At 35.6% G+C, this 21,855-nt stretch overlaps 1 protein-coding gene across 1 annotated transcript in view; it reads left to right on the top strand.

The window, feature by feature from the left end:
• Nucleotides 1-3,795: 3,795 nt before the first annotated feature.
• LOC145669676 (beta-mannosidase-like) overlaps nt 3,796-21,855 on the top strand; it is a 186,983-nt gene continuing 168,923 nt past the window's right edge. The window contains exons 1-3 of the mRNA XM_081737932.1: nt 3,796-3,916; nt 9,643-9,791; nt 12,426-12,581. Coding sequence (XP_081594058.1) covers nt 9,677-9,791; nt 12,426-12,581 — 271 coding nt within the window. The 5' untranslated portion in view covers nt 3,796-3,916; nt 9,643-9,676. The remainder of the gene's footprint in view (nt 3,917-9,642; nt 9,792-12,425; nt 12,582-21,855) is intronic.

Below are 21,855 nucleotides of genomic sequence, written 5' to 3'. Positions count from 1 at the left end.
TCAATTTGGTCTCAAATTTCAAGTGACTCCTTTCATCTTTAGTTATTTTGAATGTAGGATTAAATTATTTGTGGACAATTAGAAATAAAAAAACAAACTTTCGTCTATTTATTTTCTGTGCGCATACGAAATACATCTAAACACACTGAGAAAAAAAATGTAGGTGGCATATTTAAAATGATAGGTTACATGCGTAATTCCTGTAGTTTTTGGACTTGACGTACACCAGACGTATAACTGAAAACGCATGTTTTGTAATACTTTCCGAATAAAAGTTCCATCTATACGTACTTTTCGTATGAAACAATATAGGCGGTCAGGATTTCAAATGCAAATGGACGTATGTAACATATAACTGAGGAATGTAACATAAGTATATGCACGTGATATACGGAAAACTGTTAGATGTCAGACATCTTGCAACGGCATGATGTAACATCTAAGGGCAGCGCCTATGTAGCACACGGATAACGTATGCTCCGTACTGATTTATGTAGTAAGCAAGATGATACCGTATATTTGTACAATATACCGTTGTCCCGAGAACGGATTTTTCTCAGGGCATGCATGCATCACTCAGTTGAACGTAAGCCATCCGAGGGACTATAATTTTTCATGGTTTGTATTAATACACGAATAAGAACATTGTATGCCGCCACGTGCTGAGAAAACGCCTGAGTCATTTAAGAAGAACTTTCGAGAATAATTAGTAGTTCTTCAGTATTATTATTATTATTATTATTATTATTATTATTATTATTATTATTATTATTATTATTATTATTATTATTATTATTATTATTATTATTATTATGCCATTTTGATTAAAATGCGCGGTACACCAGAAATTCATTAAAAAATTAACTATAAGCTGAGCAAAACCAACGAATTTTATTAAGAACTATTATCTATTGTCTGATTAAGCCAGGTGTTTATGTATCGAAACTGTCACAATATATTATATTTAATTTGTTTTGCTTTGCTAAACGATTACATTATTTACTTATGGTATTTAATAGGCGAAGCTAGTACAACAGAGCATATAGAATATAGAGTAGCTCAGAAATCCCTCAAGTTAAGGAAATTAAACTCAGCATGTCAACTCATAAAAAAAGTGAGTGATGACGATCTGATGCACATCATTTAGTGTTTAACGTATTCGTTTAAAGTTACAGTTAGAAATTTAATTTTTTTTTTTTTTTTTTTTTTTTTTTTTTACAAATGTTAGGTAAATCTTCCATGCCTTTTAGGACATACATTTTATAAGTCATATATATACACTTTTTATGTCATGAACTCCCACTCCTTACTCACTACACTTTGAAATAGTTGTCCAAAACGAGGCGGGATTTTCCCAAAGAATTACGAGATGCACCAATTAGAAAGATTTTTTTGAATATTGCACTTGGGTCAGGTTGAGTTTTACAATTGCTTTCCCATTCAAATATACATCCTAAGGGGTGAGAAAAAGAGAGTTGAATTAAATCTTACAAACATTTTCCATAAATCTACTCTTATTGTGAGAAGACCAGGAATATCAGCTAGTGTTGTTATCGTGCGCTATTTCATACTATATAATTGTAATTAAATAAGCAAGTATCGTTTCGCAGTGTGAAACTAAGACTTCTAAAGTATGTGAATTCAATACTCAAACCTTGCAGTTAAGCCGGTACTAGGTGAGTGGCGTACGTCTTCTTGTTCCCGAAGTGCTCCTGGCGCGTCTGCGTATCGGACACTCTCATTTCACGCATAGCTATTTGTTACGTGGTGTGAACCGTCCGTATTGTGAAGAGTGTATTGTTCCCCTGAGTATTCAGCCTATTCTTGTTGACTGTCCTGAATACTCAGATCTCAGAGAGCGTTACGGACTGCCTTCTCTAATTACCCGTGTCTTGGGGGATTCCAGTACGATTATTGACCGGGTACTTCAGTTTATTTTTGTGTCTGGAGTTGCTCGCGCTCTCTGAGTACTTTTAGTTTGTTGTTACTGTTTTATCGCTGCGAAATTTTTATATCTTCTCTGATTTTTATATATATTGTTATCGTTATATATTTTATCTTATTTATTATTTTAGCTTTTTTTCAGCAGCGTTTTCGTTCAGTTGACCTGTACTCGTTTTAGTCTTTAATTCTTTTACTCTTGCAGTCTTGAGCAACGTTCTTATTCAAGACGGGGACATCTAGCCTCGTTGCTGACGTCCCCATTACTTCCCCTATTCATACTCATACTCAATACTCAAACATGAAGTAGTGCATCTGTAAGTACTGGTAGAAATAAAGTAATAAGATCCAAGATAGAGCAGTCCGAGATAGACTGTTCCTCAGACGCTAAATTCCTATAGAAAATCCTCGGATGTTAACGCATACTGATTCCGTTCTATTATGATAAAGGTTGAAACAATAATTAGTTTATTTCAACCATTTTCGGTTTGAATAGAGGAGATGGAACCTATTTTTGAGACCCTGAATCAATTGCAACAAACCGTATCTCGATATCTCTTTACCGTTTTAGCTCTATGAAAATCAGTATTGATACCGGAAGTTGTAGTAAATTTGAGGCACTTCCGGTTTTGGTATAGTATTGTTGATGTGAAGTCATAGTGTCTTGCTTTGAATTGTTTGCAAAAAGTAGCTTCTGGCTGTCTTTTACTGTTTTCGTTCTATGACGAGAAAGCGGGAAACCTCAAATAGATAATTTGAACTACTTCCGGTTTGAATAGAGAGTCAATCGAGAAGACGGAACCTTTTCTTGGAACGCTGAATTGATTGCAGTTATCCGCATCTTGATAACTTTTACAGGTTTGCTCTACGGAAATCAGTATTGAAACCGGAAGTAGTAGTACATTTGAACACTATCAGTATCGAGTGTTGTGGATAGTCATGGTATGTTATTTTGAGATGTTGAATCGTTTACAAAAATAGCTTCTCGTTTCTATCACCGTTTTCATTTTACGGTGATAAACGTTGAAACCGGAAATTACTAATTTGAACCACTTCTGGTTGGAATAGGGAGTTAACGGAGGAGATGGAACCTGGGACGCTGTATAGATTACCAAAAACTGCATTCAGATATCTCCTACTGTTTAGCTGTGATTCCTATCGATGGACGGACGGACGTATAAAGCCGTTCTATAGGACTGGCGACACTTATGCCTAATATAGTTTGAAAAAGCTAATAAAGAAAAAGGGAAATTGCTAGTATTCTACATATTTATGTACAGCATGATTCACTCTGTTTCTTACTTATTTAAGCAAAGATTGTGAAAAGGGGCCTAAGAGTACATTTTCTGAAGAAAGAAGTAAATGTATCATTAATTCATGTAGGTCTCAGACTCTATATCTGCACAAAATATGAAGTTATAGGCATGGACTAATATGAAACACACACACACACACACACACACACACACACACACACACACACACACACACACACATATATATATATATATATATATATATATATATATATATATATATATATATATATATATATATATATATATATATATATATGCGGATATCCATAAATGACTTACTTTTCCGATCAATTAGTATGCCATCCCAATGTCAATACCATCGCCCCCTTTTTAATAGCGTTCTCTAATATCTCTACCACCGCCCTTTTCATGGTACTAGTCTACAGACTAGTTCTGTAGATTAGTCTAGCCTAAAGTGAATCTGTAATATAACTTTTCACTCTGTGCCTCTTGTTTGAATTGAGATCATAAGCGAATAATGATAAAAAAAATGTGCCAAGGAATGCGAATACATGCAGAGAAAGAAGAAAAAGGCATAAAAAGAGAATCGTTTTTATCAATTTTGATTAACATTTATAGTGCTCGTTTATAGAGTAAATTACTTTATTAGTTATGAATGTTTTGTAAACCATGTTTGCGAAGAAATAAGTCTATTGGTATTTTTTAACGAAAGTTTGCTGAATTTGCTGAAACTACTAAATAAGTTTAGAACTCATTTTTGTAATGTCTTATTTATTCTCATAGAAATCATTTTATTCAAAATGTCTTTTGTTATCATATAACAAGATCGTAATACATGCTCCTAATATAGTTTATATCAAACACGTTAAGGATATAGTATACATGAAGCTGCATCAGTTCCCAAAGGAGCAGGACGCTCATACTTTTAGGGATTATTCATTGAGTATGTACGAAGGGGGTAAAGGGGGTAAAGAAGCGACTTTTATTTACTTATCGACTGATACGAAAATAAAAAAGAACGTACCTGTACTTTATATCTGCATGTGTAGTGCCCTTGTACTTTATCTATGACTATGTGTGTGTGTTTGGCGGGGGAGGGGGCAATTTAACGCATATCGCATGTCTTATGCACATGTATACTTATTACTATTGCACTACGTAGAAAATGTATGGTATTTCATGTAGAAGTGGTAATAGAACACAGAAGAAACGCAGATCAGGGGGTTCTCATGTATACTATTACCCAGGTTAACTTTTAGTTTGCACTTAATAATGGGTTGGAAAGTACTGCTTCTAGTTTAGTTCGTTTATAATGGTAATAACACTAATTTTAATTACTTGGACAATGTTTAGCAGAAGGAACCAGTTCCTTTTTTTTTTAATGTCAATTTCAATAGTTGCTGTTCACATTAAGTTAGGTTAGTTTATGTTAGGTTAGGTTAGATTATATTAGATTATGTTAGTGTAGGACTCCAGAATAATTTTCGAAAAAATATAGAATTCCGCTTATTTTTATTAATAGTAGGTTAGTTTAGGTTATGTTTGGTTTGCTTCGTTTGTTAGGTTAGGTCTAAGTACCTGCGTCTTCCATTTCTCCTGCAATTTTTTTATTTTTTACTTACTTCTGGATCCCTTCTGCTAAACATTAACCAATTACTTATTGTGTGATTAAAATATTAGATAGGCTTTGTTCGTATGTAATAATGGAAGGAGAGCATGTGTGGCATAATATATAACTGTCATGCCCTTTCAAAGTTTTCACTGCGAAAAGATCAAGAATAAGGGGACAAACATATGTAAGAGCGAAACACAAATTTATTCGAGAAAACAGTATTCTCATTCTTCTTTATTGGTGCATGTCGATATCCCACTTAGAATAGGTAAAGTTTCGGGGCACCATTAGAAATAATTAATTAAAAATTACATTTTTTAAAAACTAACTATTGTATATCTTATTGCCTTCTATACTCTTAATTTCTTGGCGTATTGTCACCAGTTGTGTATAAGTTTAAAATAATCCTGCAAACTTATACGCTATTAAAACGGTTGCTCCAGAGGAAAACACACCAACTTACTCTATCTGGTCACTAAGAGTTAGTATTGCATCTTTTCTGGTTCAAAGCAGGGTGAAGCTGGAGAACCCGCGCGTGAGTACATACTAACGCAACACAAAAGATGCAATAGGAACAGGAGTGCCAGCATCGGTAGGTACCGGTATGCGCATAAAAGAACACAACCGTGAAAAATATGCACCAACCTAAGTAATAACAAGCTATTTTTGTACTGCAATAGCGTAGTAATGAACCACACTTTCTGTCACAATTTCTATGGTCGCGGAGGATTTCCTTCTCCGCCTCAGTGGCGGATCCAGGGGGGGGCGGTAGGGGTGATCACCCACCAGAAGAGGAAACTTTTATTATATATATATATATATATATATATATATATATATATATATATATATATATATATAAAACCCTCCCAGAGTTTGAAACTGTTAAAAGTAGTTCTAAGTAGCAGTATGACAACCCACCGCCCCCCAAAAGTCGGTTCTGGATCCGCCCCTGCCCCCCCTACATAAATAACTTCTCTAAACATTACGCTTCGATTGTAAATTAACATATAATACAAGTAAATTGTAAATACGTGCCCTCCTTTCCACAACTTGAAACAATTCTAATTACCTATTATATGACTGCTACTATCTGTTACGTTTGTAATGATGGGAGAGAATCATGTTTACTATAATCTGCTTTTGAACTTTTTGCTCACATTCTTTAGATTATATTTCAGAATTTATTTTAACGGTTTTACGAAAGCTCGTTATTTTTTTCCTGTTGTAGTTTGACATTTTAAATTAATCAGATTAATTTAACGGAAAGGGAAGCACTTAATTTTCCGTTAATTATTATCTAGAGAACAAATATTCATTTTAAATTTAATAAAGTACTGTACCATGCAGAACAGATCTGACCATTTGATTCCTTTACTGTACTAGTTTAATACCAGAATATGTAAAACAATATCTAAAGAAGTTCTTTCTATTTTTTTCGGTAAAGTTTGAGTGTTTTTGTGTCTTTACGTAATACCTAAGTTACGAAGGACGGGGCTTAGTATTATCGTGGTCTTCAAACCCCAACTGGGGTTGAATCCGGTGCTGTTGGTGGGAGCACCAATCATACAGAAAATCAACCCTAACTAGTGTATGAATTGAACACTTCCAGAAGGAGGAATTTCATCTATATACCACCTATCTTCCTATCTCTGTGTATATACAGAGTGTTCCCTGAATCAACCGACAAACTTCACATATGTGTTCAAGACCTCAATTCAAGAGAAGCTTGATCTGGGACTTTGGTCCAGAACGCTTAATTGCAGAGTTAAAGCCAATTTGACGTATTCTGAAAAAATGAACGAGAGATAATTTATTCCTGGGGTGTTTTTTGGGACGATTTTATCAAAAACGCCTCATGCGAGTTTGTTCACATTTCATAACTGAATATTTAATTAATAACTCATTTGTCTTTAATAAATGTATAAGTAGTAGATTATTCTTGGATGTGAGTTGTTTTCGGACAATTTTCTCAAAAGACTCAGGCGATTTTCTTCTAATTTCATAATAGAAAAAAATCTTTTTCTTATTATTACTATCTCCCTTGTTATTCTTCCATCATAACTTCTATCATGTCTCTCAGAATGTAAGTTTTTCCCTAGTAGGGTTCTAACCAATTTATTTTCCTAACACTCTATGGCCTATGGGACCCGGAGATTCAATGCCGCGTACACAAAAGCTCTCTATTGGCTTATGTCCTTAGCCAACTGAGTCCAGTTCCTACTTTGTACTCCTATTTCTGGGAGATCCATCTTAATATTGTCCTCCCATCTGTGCCCAGGTCTTCCTAATGATCGTTTTTCGATTGGCCTTCCAGTCAAGACTTTAAAAGCGTTTCTACTTTCTGTCTTTGCTACATGATCTGCCCACTTGAGCCTAATAGGCTTGGTGACCCTAACAATGTTTGGTAAACCGTATAAATTATGTAGTTCCTTGTTATGAAGTTTCAGCAATTCTCCATTCCTATTTCTCTTGGGTCCGAATATTCGTCTCAGAAGTTTGTTCTCAAACATTATCAGTCTCAACTACTTCTTCCCTCAGAGTAAGCGACCATGTTTCGCAACCATACAGAACAACAGGCATAATTATCGTGTTATATATTTTAAGCTTCGAATTCCTCGACAATTTCCTTTCCTATCTTTATTTCTTGTGCTATTCAGGGCTGGATCCAGAATTTTCTGACCGGGGGTGCAACAATAACTACCAATACATTTGAGTTAAACATGAATTTTTAAAATGCCTTTAAGTATCTGTGGTGTAAATGAAGAACTGCCCTCGAAATGTTCAGTGTCTAGTCTCACACGGGAGGGTCCCACAAGTTGTCGCTAAAATCTGATTGCCACATAGCACATCTGACAGAGCATCATATGAAATGAAAATGAGCAAAATTTAACGTGCTATGGACCAGAAGGATAGGAGCTAGGGGGCTTCAAAATTTGAATATCCAAAAATTATACCATAGAATTATGTACGTTTAAAGTATATATCCTCAAACCCGTTAAAGCAATCAAAAGAAAAGTTGCACTATATAATGAGAACAAAATGCCCTATCGAAAACCATAAACAGTGTTGCCATAGGTGAAGCAGTCTTGCCAACCCAGCATAAAAATATATTATTTGAAATAGCACCATATACAAGTGTGCACAGATTTAAAATGCACTATTATCACTAAACATAACAGTGAAGTGTAGTGGTAAGTGTTGCCCACTATTGGAGCTACATGTGCTGAAAATGTACAAAAGAGATGTCTGATATGTGGCAACAAAGAGTAATAAGGAATGCAGTAGAAACAAGTGAGGATTTTGCATTATACTTCTGTAGCCCCGATGAATAAGCAGATAACTCGCTAAAAAAAAATGATACACGCGAGGAAAGAAACACGTGTTTTCTAATTCTGTAAATTGGTTCTCGATTATCTTATGAATATTTGGAAGAGTACTTTCTAGGTTTCTGTCTTTCGTGTTAAATGACATATTCTTTTACTTCCTCTCCTACATATCATATGATTATGTTTGTACACTGTAATATTACCATATTCACATTGGAAATATAATTATTTTATTACTACCTCATTTCGTTTCTAATCGGCCCGGATAGCCGTGTAGTCTAGAAGGCTAGACAAGCGACATACTAGACATCGCGGGTTCCAATCCCGCCTCCTACATGTTTTTGTTGTACTTTTCACATTACATTTCATTGTAATCTTTCTCTTTCATAGTGATTCGGATCCCACTTTACACTCCTATATAGATTCGAAGCTGACACAGGACGTAAAAATGGCATCATTCAATTTCGTTTTTCAAATTCATCAATTTTTTGTGGCACAGTTGACATTTTATTATGTTATACTATCTGTGTTACGCATTTTAACTAAATTCATGGTATGAGAACCAGATTCCTTTATTACCATCTGTTCCCACATATCAGACTTCTCCATTGTACATCTTCAGCACTCTCAGCTCCAATTGTGTGCAACACTGTACCACTACACTTCACTGTTATGTTTAGTGATAATAGTGCATTTTAAATCTGTGCACACTTGTATATGCTGGTATTTCAAACAAAATATTTTTATGCTGAGTTGACAACGTTGCTTCAACTATGGCAACACTGTTTATGGTTTTCGATAGGGCATTTTATTCTCATTATATTGTGCAACTTTTGTTTTGATTGCTTTAACTGTTTTGAAGATATTTACTTTAAAGTACATAATTCCATGGTATAAATTTTTGGATATTCACATTTTGAAGCCCCGTAACTCCTATCCTTCTGGTCCATAGCACCTTAAATTTTGACCATTTTCATTTCATATGATGCTTTATCAGATGTGCTATGTGGCAATCAGATTTTAGCGACAACTTGTTAGACCCTTCTGTGTCAGGAATCGAACCAACAGCTATCCGAATGCAAAACCAATGCTTTACCAATTGAGCCTCGGCTGCTTCGTATCGGTATAATTATCAGTATATGATTAACTTGCTGCTTCAGATTAGGAATTTCCTAATCATGGACATTTAGAATATGATAGATGCTTGTATCGTTAAGAAGCCTTATAAAAGTATTGCTATTTTCACTACTACCTTCTCATTTCAGACAGCCTCGTATTTACATGGTAGGGAGGGTGCACGTGCACCGGTGCACTTCCTTTAGATCTGGCCCTGATGCTATTATATTCTTCTCTGTATCCATCTTCCATAACAGAACCTGATTGTATTCTTTGTGACTTTTTTTTTTTACAATACGAATGTGATAAATATGAGTGTTTATATGTTATTTTTTTCTGAATTAATTTTAAATTCTTGTTTCAGTAAAGTGATAGAGAGACTTGACACTTTTCAAAGAATGATGTTTGGCGTGACAAAGACTGCTTGGGTTCTTATGACTATATTATATGTAGCTACTGTTGTTAAAGGTGAAGTTGTAACATACAGCTTAAATGGAGCATGGTCTATTGAAGGTATGCATATCTTCTTTTACTTCAGATTTATGGTAGCATCAAGTAGGTTTTGTATGTAGGAGATTGAATAGATCCATGAAATTCAGTCTATATAAATACAGCGTACATAAAGGTTTAATATAATTTGATTTTTGTTTTTTAATGAACCCGTCTTCTTAAAACTTGTTCCATTTTAGCCATCATTTCTTGAGGCTTAAACGAAGTTTAATTAATTAATTAGTAAAGTAGTTGGTTACTTTTGTTGTAATCGGAATGTGATACTTGTATTGGTTTTAGTAATGAAGGTCAAGATAGCAGTCAGTTGTGAAGTTTAAGGAAACGACTTAAAACGTAAGGGAATACTAAACGTAATGACCATGCGACACTGGATGAAAAGTGGGTACAGAGTATTATCACTAGATACAGTTAATACTGAACGAATTGAAAGGAACAATCTGCAACATTTTCATTTACCTATCCATGTGGTACTTAGTCCATATAAGAAAGTGCATCTAAATATCAATTACAGAAGTTTCAGTATTGCGATCAGTGTTGAGACCGAAAATAGCAGATTTCCTCAGCCTCCAGTTTATATATAACTCTTTTGCTGCCAGCTTGATTTCAGTATTCCAACCCAATGTGCTATCTACACTTTTGCAACATTTAGCGTTTTGCAACAAACTAGTCACATCAAGCCAAAAACCAAGTACACTACAGAAAATAACCAGGTCAACATTGTGTGCCACTAGAGTATAAAAGCTGTATACCTGCTAGACATCTGCATATTCCGGAATTTTTAACCCGGCCCCGGCCCGGCTCATGAATTTATAATGTGAGGCCCGACCCGAGTCCGACATAAGTTTTAGCATTTAGGTCCGATCCCGACCTGAGCTCGTGTGATAATCAAATGAGCACGAAATAAGCCCGAATTACAGAAACGTAATCATTAACGGAAAATTGTATTTTGACTTACAGCAGTTACAAAGTTTAATTTTGCAGTTGTGCTCCGGAAAGAACGAAAGTTCTCCAGACAGAATGGTCCAATAAATATCCTTATACAGTGTATTTACAAAGTTAGGCCCGAGAAATATTGTATATTTAAAAATTTACTGCCCGAGTACGCCCAGGCTAGAAATGATATATGCTTTGCAGGCCCGAATTCGTCCCGAGGACTCGTACCCAGTCCGTGCAAACCTCAAATACCTGCGTGGCATTTTAAAGAGAATGTCTAGAATGAGAACTACCTTTTGACGCCCAATGGTGTCAATGGCACACAGCAATAAGTATGAATGACGCCATATGGCGTCAAGTGGCACCAAACGAGTTAACGGCTCACGTTTATACTCAGCTACTAAGGAAGATTGTGATGATAATAATGAATGCAAATGAGAAAAAAAAATAAGTAATAGGATACGAGAGAAGTCCAACAACCCAGACACGGACTCACGATGTTTACTTCCGATTGGAATATATGGATATAAGTCGAGAAGAAACTCATTCTTTCTTGGGACAATGAGATATATATATAAAAAAATCATTTCTCACTATCTCTTACTCTATTAAGATCAATATATTGAGATCAGAATCTCTTACTTTTTCATGTTGTTGCTCTGGAGAGATCAATATTAAAAGCGGAAATTGAAAGTGTGCTTGTTTTATTTACGGTTATAATAGATAGTTAAATATGAAGATAAAATGTATTCTTGGAAATTTTTATTGATTACTTGAATCTGCTGCTTCTATCTATGACCGGTTTTGCTTTATAGTAATCAACGTTAAAATTATTGATTCCTACCACTTACGGTGGATCAATCACTTCTATTAACGAAATCCATTTCTAACTTTTGGCAATCTATATCCTAGCTAGAATTGATATTGATCCATCAAGTAATTCTTAACTTTTGGCCCTCTATATCCTAGCTAGAATTGATATTGATCAATCAAGTAATTCTTAACTTTTGGCCCTCTATATCCTAGCTAGAATTGATATTGATCCATCAAGTAATTCTTAACTTTTGGCCCTCTATATCCTAGCAAAAATCGATATTGGTCCATTAAGTAATTCTTAACTTTTGGCCCTCTATATCCTAGCCAAAATTAATATTGATCCATCAAGTAATTCTTAACTTTTGGCCCTCTATATCCTAGCCAAAATTAATATTGATCCATCAAGTAATTCTTAACTTTTGGCCCTCTATATCCTAGCCAAAATTAATATTGATCAATCAAGTAATTCTTAACTTTTGGCCCTCTATATCCTCTTTTGGCCCTCTATGGCGGAATGAAGAAAGTGGAAGGAAACGAGAGAACTCGGAGAAAACCCACACACACGGTGTTTGTCCACCACAAAGTTCACTTGGCGTGAGCTGGGATCGAACCAAGGACTCAAACCACCTAATTCTTAAGAGTGTCATTTTCTGAATGGACGGACACACATGGACAAACAAGGTAAATGAATAAAGGCTTTACAGTGAACTAAACTCCTTTTCAAAAATGGAAATTTTATAACTTTCCATTTGTGTAATAATATAGATGATTACACTATTTCTTTCGCTTAATCGACTACCATCCAGAAATACATTACCTTGCTAATGTACCATACAAATAGTTTTTTTCTATTGTGAACACTGATTAATGTTTATCTCTTTTTTGCAGGTCTGGACATCGAAGCAACAGTGCCTGGTGGGATTTACACAGATCTGGAGAAATCAAAAGCGCTTAATATAACATCTTCTGTCTATAGTGACTCTAATGACATTGAGTACAGATGGGTCTCCAAAAGAAATTGGGTATACTACAGAAATTTTCAAGGTACGAATTTGATATATAACTAACTAGATTTGGTATATATGTGTATTAGAGAATTAACCATATAAATACAGAGAAAATCTGTAAGGAGCTACCTACATTTAAGTATTTGCAGGTTTACCTGAAATTATTACACTAAAGGAACGTTCAAAGTGTGTATTAACACCAACATTTGGCACATATTACAGTATTAACTTCGGGGCCGCGGTGGCTCAGTGGTAGAGCGTTCACCTCTGGTGCTTGGGGCCCCGGATTCGATTCCAGCCCCCGCCAAGGGAACTTTGTGGTGGACAAACACCGTGTGCGTGGGTTTCCTCGGGGTTTTCCCGTTTCCTCCCACTTTCTTCATTCTACGTAAAACAATAGGAATAGGGGGTACAGTATTAACTTCTATTAAATTTCTGAATTCTTGATAATGTATGAAGTCAGAATTATGTTGAATATTAACTGTTATGTAGAAATATAGTATGCTGTAGATAATTTGACCTTAATTACCCTGTTGTAAAAATAGATTTTCCTCTTTTTATCATTTATTCTTTTCCTTTCTTTTCTGTATTTTTTATTTATTTATTTATTTTTGCACTGGCGTAATTTCCGAGACAACGTTGTGACTACACACCAACAATTTGTGTTGACATTTTGAAGCACTGAAAATTGGTTGTCCTCAATTGATAGTGAAATCATGCATCGAAAAGAAAACTTCTAACGCTGGATTTGTCCAGGATAAAGCAGATATTCCAAATGTATCTCGAAAGATACTATCTATAGAGGTTAGGAACTGGTTGTGCTAAGTTTCTTGTTCATAGATGGAATAGACATGAGGAGAAAGGTTGTATAACAATACGCTCAGAATAGGTATGAGGGGAAAGGATGCCTATACGAAACCGAACTTAACGATCTGACCTATAAAGAAAACATAATATAAAAAGTATAAATGCAGTACTATTTATCCTGATATCAAGCTTTGTACGTTTTCTCTGTAAAAAGCGTTTTAAACAGCAGCTGTACTACAGTTCTATTGTTATAAACCCCGTTATCCACCTACATCCCCATCGTTGCCCTTTTGTTCTCTATTCCGTTATTACGGTATCATACTATATCTTCTCCCTTGTTTTAAGAATATACCTCCTGTTCATATACTACCAACTATTTTTCAAGGTACATTACTCACTGTGCGACTTACGATGAGGGAGGATGAGGGGGATGAGGAGGAAACTTCCTCCGAAGAATTTGATGTCTCCCATAAGTTTTGAATTTCACCATCTTAAATTTCTCGGATGTGTAGTTCATCACCCCTGTAAAATGTCCTTTAATTCTCACACTGGCTCCTACCGGCTTCAGTGCCGCTTTAGAGGACACTCAACTTTACAATAGAGCTATTTTGGAAGGCGTTTTTGCGACGTATTTCCAATTTTCCTCTCCACATATCACGGAACAATTTGTGTGATAAGTATTGAAACGCTCGCTTCATTCTACAGAGAATGTGGCATAATTCTTGATATCAGGATAAATAGTATTGAGTTCATATTTTTTATATTATCTTTATAGGTTCGGTTTTGTATGTACAGTGCGTGTTGGTATACAACCTTTCCCTTCATGTCTATTCCGTCTATCAGAACGAAAGTTTGTACACTCATTTCTCAATCCTATAGTATTTTGCGAAATACATTTGGATTGTGTGGTTTTACTCAGGACTAATCGAGAGGGCGCCAAAGTTGATGGGAAGAATTTTTCGAGGGAACTTTATCCGACAATATTCCAATTTTTCGTGTGTAAATACGTTATGGGTGTCAATACAGAGAGTTTCTGGAAAGCTTGTTTCATGCTGAAGAGAATGAACTATAAACCATGACTTTCCAATGAACAGTTTTGATGCAATAGGTTTTTCATTGCAAGTCTACAACTTTTTTTTTAAATATTAACAGCGTTAATAAGCTCCAGGGACGTACTCCATCGTCCATGGCACCTAATATTTTGTGCATGAAGATATATTTGATATGTTTATCGAATGGACTCGATTTGATTCGAATGTCCGGATGACACGTACATCTCCGTTCCTTGTGAGATCCGCATGTCATTTTAATACGACAATCCGGGTACTGGATTGTGCTTCCGTTCCGAGACTGTATTTATATATTTACTATTTACACAAAACACACTTCCCGACACACACAAAAGAAAAAAACAATTAACCACAGACACTCCTGATATATCTGGACTCGTATCCAGTTTTACCCGGGCATATATTGAGTCCATACATACAGTTCCTTTCTGGAACACGCATATTGCCGACGTTCCTGTAGGAGTCCTCCGGTCCAGAATGATTCACAGATACTCTTCCATTCATTCAGCTACACAATTATAAACTTTATTCCTATTTCGGTGTTTCTTCGTTTTCTTTACAATTTTAATCATTTGTTCCAGTATATTGTTCTCTTCTTAATTCTGATTAGTCCCTTGTTATTTTGCTTAATATCCTATATCCCACCTCATTAGCTATAATTTCGTTTATTTCTTTACTTTTTATTTGATCTCTTTTCTCTAGCTGTTCTTCCAGTAATGGACTCTATAATACGTGATGATCAAGTGTGCCTATTTCTTCGCATTGACATCTTGGGTGCTCTATTTGTCCCGTTTTGCATAACACGTGAATTAGTTTAGTCCTCACTGGTAGGAATCAGTAGTAAGATGAGGTCTATAGTAAAGTTTGAAATACTGGAAGTCAGCGCGATACAGAAAAGGCTCGGGTTCACCGCAAGAGCTAGTGTACTTTACTAGATTAGTCTCACAACTGTAGCCTTAATGTTTGCTTTGGGAAAGGATGTGCATGCATGCACTGTTTATGTCTGTGCGTGTTTTGTCCAAGCTGTATTTGCACGGGCAATTTTTGTCTATGCGTTTTTTGTTGATACGCTGTTTTTGACCACGCTGTATTTGCGTGCACTGTTTTTGTGCATGCGCGTTTTTGTTCATGTGATGTTTTTGTCCACGCTGTATTTGCATACACTGTTTTTGCTCATCGCTGTTATTGTTTGCGCGGTTTTGACCTAGAACCAATGTAAGTGTTAAAGCTGTTTCTGAACGCATATAGGATTCTTATATTTCGGTACAAAAAGACTATGTATAAAAATGAGTAATGGCATGCCAGCTATTCTCGAAAGGATGGGACTAAGCCTCTCATGCATACTGGCCTCATATGAGGACACATATATAAGACATCCTTCCTTATCCAATTCAAAGCGGAATTTTCTGTAAGTGCACGAGTGCCTTGTAGAAAAACAGGAAAACATCGATGATATGTCAGAAGGTGGCAGCACCTCTCGCTCTGTTGTTGCAGTTGCAGGAAGATATGAGTAGGGTGTTGTCACTTGGGGCAGTTTTTTTCCTACTGCGCATGCGCAAACCCTTGACGCTGATTGGCTGGCGCAGGTCACGTGACCCCGCCCCCTTGGCCACGCCCCTTGACGCTGATTGGATGGCCACGCCCCCGGCCACGCCCCTTCACGCTGATTGTCCGGTTCGGGCCACGCCCCTTGACGCTGATTGGCTGGCGTCGGCCACGCCCCCTTGACGCTGATTGGCTGGCACCGGCCACGCCCCTGCCACGCCCCCTTGACGCCGATTGGCTGGCACCGGACACCGCCCCTCTTGACGCTGATTGGCGGGACACGCGCACGGTCTTTTAGGAGTGCCGCGCTGATTGGCTGGCGCAGGACCCCGCGTACATGGCACATACCATAGCAAATAATACATAAGATTCGTTCCCTTTTATGAGCACTCTACGTACACATAGCAGAGCGATAACACAGCAGAGCTAAAGAAAGATCATGGAGACTACGAACACATAGCAGATCGATAACACATTCTCCATCCATCTATTTAACATAGCACATATAGCATAGCAGGGGTGTATTCGTTCCCTCTTATGAGCACTTTTAACATAGCAGATCGTTAACACATTCTCCAACCGCCTATTTAACATAGCACCTATAACATAAGACTATATAACATAGCAGGGGTGCACTCGTTCCCTTTTATGAGCACTCTTTTTAAACATAGCAGAGAATAATGGGGGTGTATTCGCCCTCCATTTTGAGACCAATTTTTGACCTACTTCGCATATGCGCAAAACTGTTCCGATTCCGCATGGCAACATAATAGAGCAGAGATTAACAAAATAACAACTCACATACACACACACACACACAAACACACACACACACACAGCAGACCGCAGACTGTTCCAGTTTAGGAGCAGATTACGGCTATGCGCAGAAACATAAAATAAGACATAACACCCTCGTTCTCTTTTACGAGCACTTTATAGCAACATAATAAAGCAGAGAATAAAAAAATAATAACACACACACACTTGATTGCTTATTCGCAGTAAAATTAAATTTCCAATTAATTACACATTCCACGCATGCGCAGAAAAATTACAGTCACATAACAAACTGTTCCAGTTGCAGTGCCAGTTCCGGTTCAAGAGCCGATTACGCAAACAGTTCCGATTCATGTTCCGAATCCCCCGGAGCAGACTACGTGCAACAAGTAGGCCGTAAAAGACTATGACCTATTATTCATTCCCTAAATAACGTAGTATACACCCATGCTTGGTTGCGTATGCCAAATCCAATTTAGTAGAAATAACACGCATGCGCAAAACATTTACATTTCCGAATTGGATGAAACTCGGCATATGGGGGTTTCCGACCATGCTGATTACCAATACCACACTTACTTTTACCTGGGTCTTATAGTTTATGTGGGATACGTCGTTTGTATGACACTTAAAACCTAATAACTCGTAAACGAAGCAACATATTGAGGTCGTGTTTCCACATTTAGTAATTGGTCATCAACTACTACAAGTTCCAAAATAATGACCATCGAGGTCAATGGTCAACATACTTAAAACCTAATAACTCGAAAACGGATCCACATATTGAGATGGTGTTTCCAAATCTGGTACTTGGTCACCAGGTACTACAAGTTCCAAAATAATGACCATCGAGGTCAAAGGTCAACATACTTAAAACCTAATAACTCGAAAACGGATCCACATATTGAGATGTTGTTTCCGCATTTAGTAGTTGGTCATCAGGTACTACATGTTCCAAAATAATGGCCATCGAGGTCAAAGGTCAACATGCTTAAAACCTAAAAACTCGTAAACGTACCCACATATTGAGATGGTGTTTCCAAATCTAGTAATCGGTCATCAGGTTCTACAAGTTCCAAAATAATGGCCATTGAGGTCAAAGGTCAACACACTTTAAACCTAATAACTCGAAAACGTTCCACATATTGAGATGGTGTTTCCAAATCTAGTAATTGGTCATCAGCTACTACATGTTCCAAAATAATGACCATCGAGGTCAAAGGTCAACACACTTAAAACCTAATAACTCGTAAACGGACCCACATATTGAGATGGTGTCTCCAAATCTAGTAATCGGTCATCAGGTACTACAAGTTCCAAAATAATGACCATCGAGGTCAAAGGTCAACATACTTAAAACCTAATGACTCGAAAATGGATTCACACATTGAGGTGCGGTTTCCAAATCTAGTAATAGGTCATCAAATAGTACATGTTAAAAACGTACTGACTTTCGAGGTCAAAGGTCAAATATTAGAGCCTTAATAACTCGTAAACGTAGCCAGCAAGAGATTTCTGTGACCTATTCATTTTTTGTTCCAAGCAGAAAAAGTGAAGAATGAATAAATTTTAGTGACTTATTTGCTATTGTACTAACGAGAAATCTCATTTGTAACTAGCTCAGAATTTCTGTACATTATGGGTTATTCAAAATAAACGAAAAAAATAATTTGGATGGACTAACGAAAAAGAAAGCAAAGATATGCCATTTTAGCTAGCTGAGAATTTAAAGAAACAAAGGGAACCTACTCAATTTTCTATCAACGAGAAATGCCATTTCAACCACCTCAGAATTTATGTGCCTTTTTGTGCTAAGGTATGTTTTAACTTATCTTGTACTATTTCAACAGACGAAAGGATAAATTTGTATGACCTATTCAATTTTGTACCAACGAGAAATGCCATTTTATCCAGCTCAGAATTTTATATCATTTTGTACTACTCAAATAAACGAAGAAATAGAATATTTAGTTTTGTACCAACTAGAAAAAAAGAAGTGAAGAATGAATAAAATTTAGGTGGATTATTTTCTTTTGTACCAACTGGAAAAGAAAACACGAGCTACTTTAACTAGCTTAGAATTTTATATCATTATGTACTGTTTAAACAAACGAAAATTGACCATTTTAACTAGCTCAGAATTATTGTAACTTTTGAACTAGCTGAATATTTTATATCATCTTGTACTATTTAAACAAACGAAGGGATAAATTTGAGTGACCTATTCAATTTTGTACTATTGAGAAATGCCATTTTAACCATCTCAGAATTTGAGTGATCTATTTAGTTTTGTACCACCGAGAAAAACAAAGCAATTGCACAATTTTGGAGTTTCAAATAAACAAAGGACTTATAATTTGTGTCAACTCAAAATCAATTAAGCGAAGTAATGCATTTGAGTGAGCTATTTAATTTGAAACACCGAAGCAGGATCATCTTAACTAGCTGAGTATTTTATACCATTTTGTATTATTTCAACAAACAAAGGACCATTTTAACTAGCGGCGAATTTTATATCATTTTAAACTAGTCTAATAAACGAAGGCATAAATATAAGTGAGCTATTAAATTTTGTAGAAACCACAGAAAAAACCGAAGGAGACCCATTTTAACTAGTTCAATATTTCTGTACAATTTTGTACCACCCCAAATTTTATTTTTGTACCAATCAGAAGAAAATCAGGGAAGGGCAATTTTATACTTTTTTGTACCATTAAAAAACTGAGGATAACTTGAGTAGTCTAAGTTTTTGTACTCATTCGAAGAAAAGCAAAGAAGAACCATTTCATACCTAATGTTGCCATGGCTGTAAGGGAAGGAATAAATAAATATGGGTGTCCTAACCATTTATATCAGGCTTAGATTTTTATGCCCTTTTTTGTAATATTTGTACCACACAGAAAAAAGCTACACAAATAAACATAGGAATAAATTTTTAATAACCACAAAAAGCGGAGCTCAGCCTGATATACCATTTGAGTGGCTTATTGAATTTTGTACCAAGGAGAAATCTCATTTCCAGGCTATGTTTTACCATTTAAACAAACGAAGGACTAAATTTGAGAAAGCGAACATGGACTCAGAATTTTATACCATTTCATAATACGCAAATTTGGATGGATTATTTAGTTTTGTACCAAGCAGAAAAAGGAAACAAAGGTATAAATTTGTACTGACCGGAAAAGCCGAGAAGAATCGTTTTATACCAAACCGAAAAAAGCACGGAAATACCATTCAACTAAATAATAATTTTTGTGCTAACCAAAACAGCGAAGAAAGACCATTTTAACTAGCTCAGCATGTTATAACTTTTTGTGCTACACAATTGAGTGGTCTACCCAATTTCTTGACCATGTTGTACTATTTAAACAAACAAAGGAATAAATTTGTACTAACCAGACTCAAAATTTTATATCATTTTGTAATACTCGAATGGACGAAGGAATAAATTTGTGCGGCCTATTTAGTTTTGTAGCAAGCAGAAAAAGGAAAGAACTAATATTTTGTACTAATCAAATTTTGGGTGGCTTAAGCAAAGGTCAATTTGTACCTTTTTGTGCTATTACAATAAACGACGGGTTAAATTTGAGTGACCTATTCAATTTTGTACCAAGTAGAAAAAAATGAAGAATGAATAAATTTTGTTTGCAATTAAAAAAGCGGAGAGAAGGTCTATTTTATGTACATTTTATACTACTCAAATTCTACTTTCTGTACCAACCAGAGAAAAACAAAGAAAGACCATATTCTGCTACTCAAACAAACGAAGGAATAAGCTCAGAATTTCTATGCCTTTTGTGCTATTCAAATAAACGAAGGAATAAACCTATTCACTTTTATACCACCTTTTAGTTTTGTACCAACCACAAAAAAGGGAAGAAGGCCCATTATAACAAGCTCAGTATTTTTATACCATTTTGTATTACTCTAATAAATCTGGGTGGTCTATTTCATTTTTGTAGCAATCGGAAGAAAAGTGAAGATGATACATTTTATACCTTTGTGACGGATTAAAAAAAACGAGTGGTTCATTTAGTTGTGGTGCTACATTTGTATATTTTTGTGTCATCCAGAGAACAATTTAAATTGTCTCTCCCGTCACTATATGGGTATTGATGTGTGTTTAGCGAATTAGGATTACAAAATACTAACGGCGAGGGTAAAGTCCAGTTTCCCGGTCACTAACTAAATATTTGAACGTGAGATTTAACAAACCAGAGTTGCGTCATAATTCAATTATAACTTAATCCATAGCAATTAGCGTTCTAAAGAAAACCGATGAAGGACGACAAATCATGACAGCATGATTAGCTATTTTTGATCACAGCTGAAGGAATCATATGAAAGTAAAAATCAGCTCACCAATTAAAAGTTTTCAAAGTTCCATGTTGCACACCATCTATAAAAAGTGCTGAATTATTCATTCTGTTGCTGCAGATATTTAAGCAACGTTACGAATGCGTTACCTAACATTTGTATTGCTAGTATAGTGAGGGTTCTAAGGCACTGCCTATTGCTCAACGATTCAATTATATTTGATTAATGGAATTATTTTTAAACTTTCTTTCCTCGTCTAAGGTAAATTATATGATACTTAGTAAGTCCAAAAAGACCAATATATATTTTTGCATTTATGTATTTTATTATAATGGAATATATGTTTATGGAGTATATTTGGAAAATAATAGAACGTATGTCATGATGTTATATTAACGAATTATTTTGTATTGCCTTGAAACATATTATTAAACAAGGAGAATGCATAGAATGCTTTTATTGTAGGTATATAAATAGATGTATCACACTTGAAAAAACTATTTATTTGATTTGTTTCTGCGGAAGAGCTGAAAAATGACTAGCATGGAAATTCTTTATGTTTCACCTAGAGAAAAAGAAATTCAGCGTGAAAACGAAAAACCTATACTGTTAAGTCACCCGTCTGACCCCGATTTGCCAGATGAATTACGTGATAAAGTGAGAATCATATTTCCAACACAGGAAATAGAAGAAGTGTATTATTTTAGACGCTATAGTAGATATAATGATGAAATACTCCCGAAAAGTGATTATGACAGTGTTTCAAATATTACCTGTTTTGAAGTGGAAGCTAAT

This window comes from Thermobia domestica, chromosome 14 (assembly GCF_964235325.1).
Source record: "Thermobia domestica chromosome 14, izTheDome1.hap1.1, whole genome shotgun sequence".
In the NCBI taxonomy this organism is placed as follows: Eukaryota; Metazoa; Arthropoda; class Insecta; order Zygentoma; family Lepismatidae; genus Thermobia; species Thermobia domestica.
This window is presented reverse-complemented; position numbering and strand designations above follow the sequence as displayed.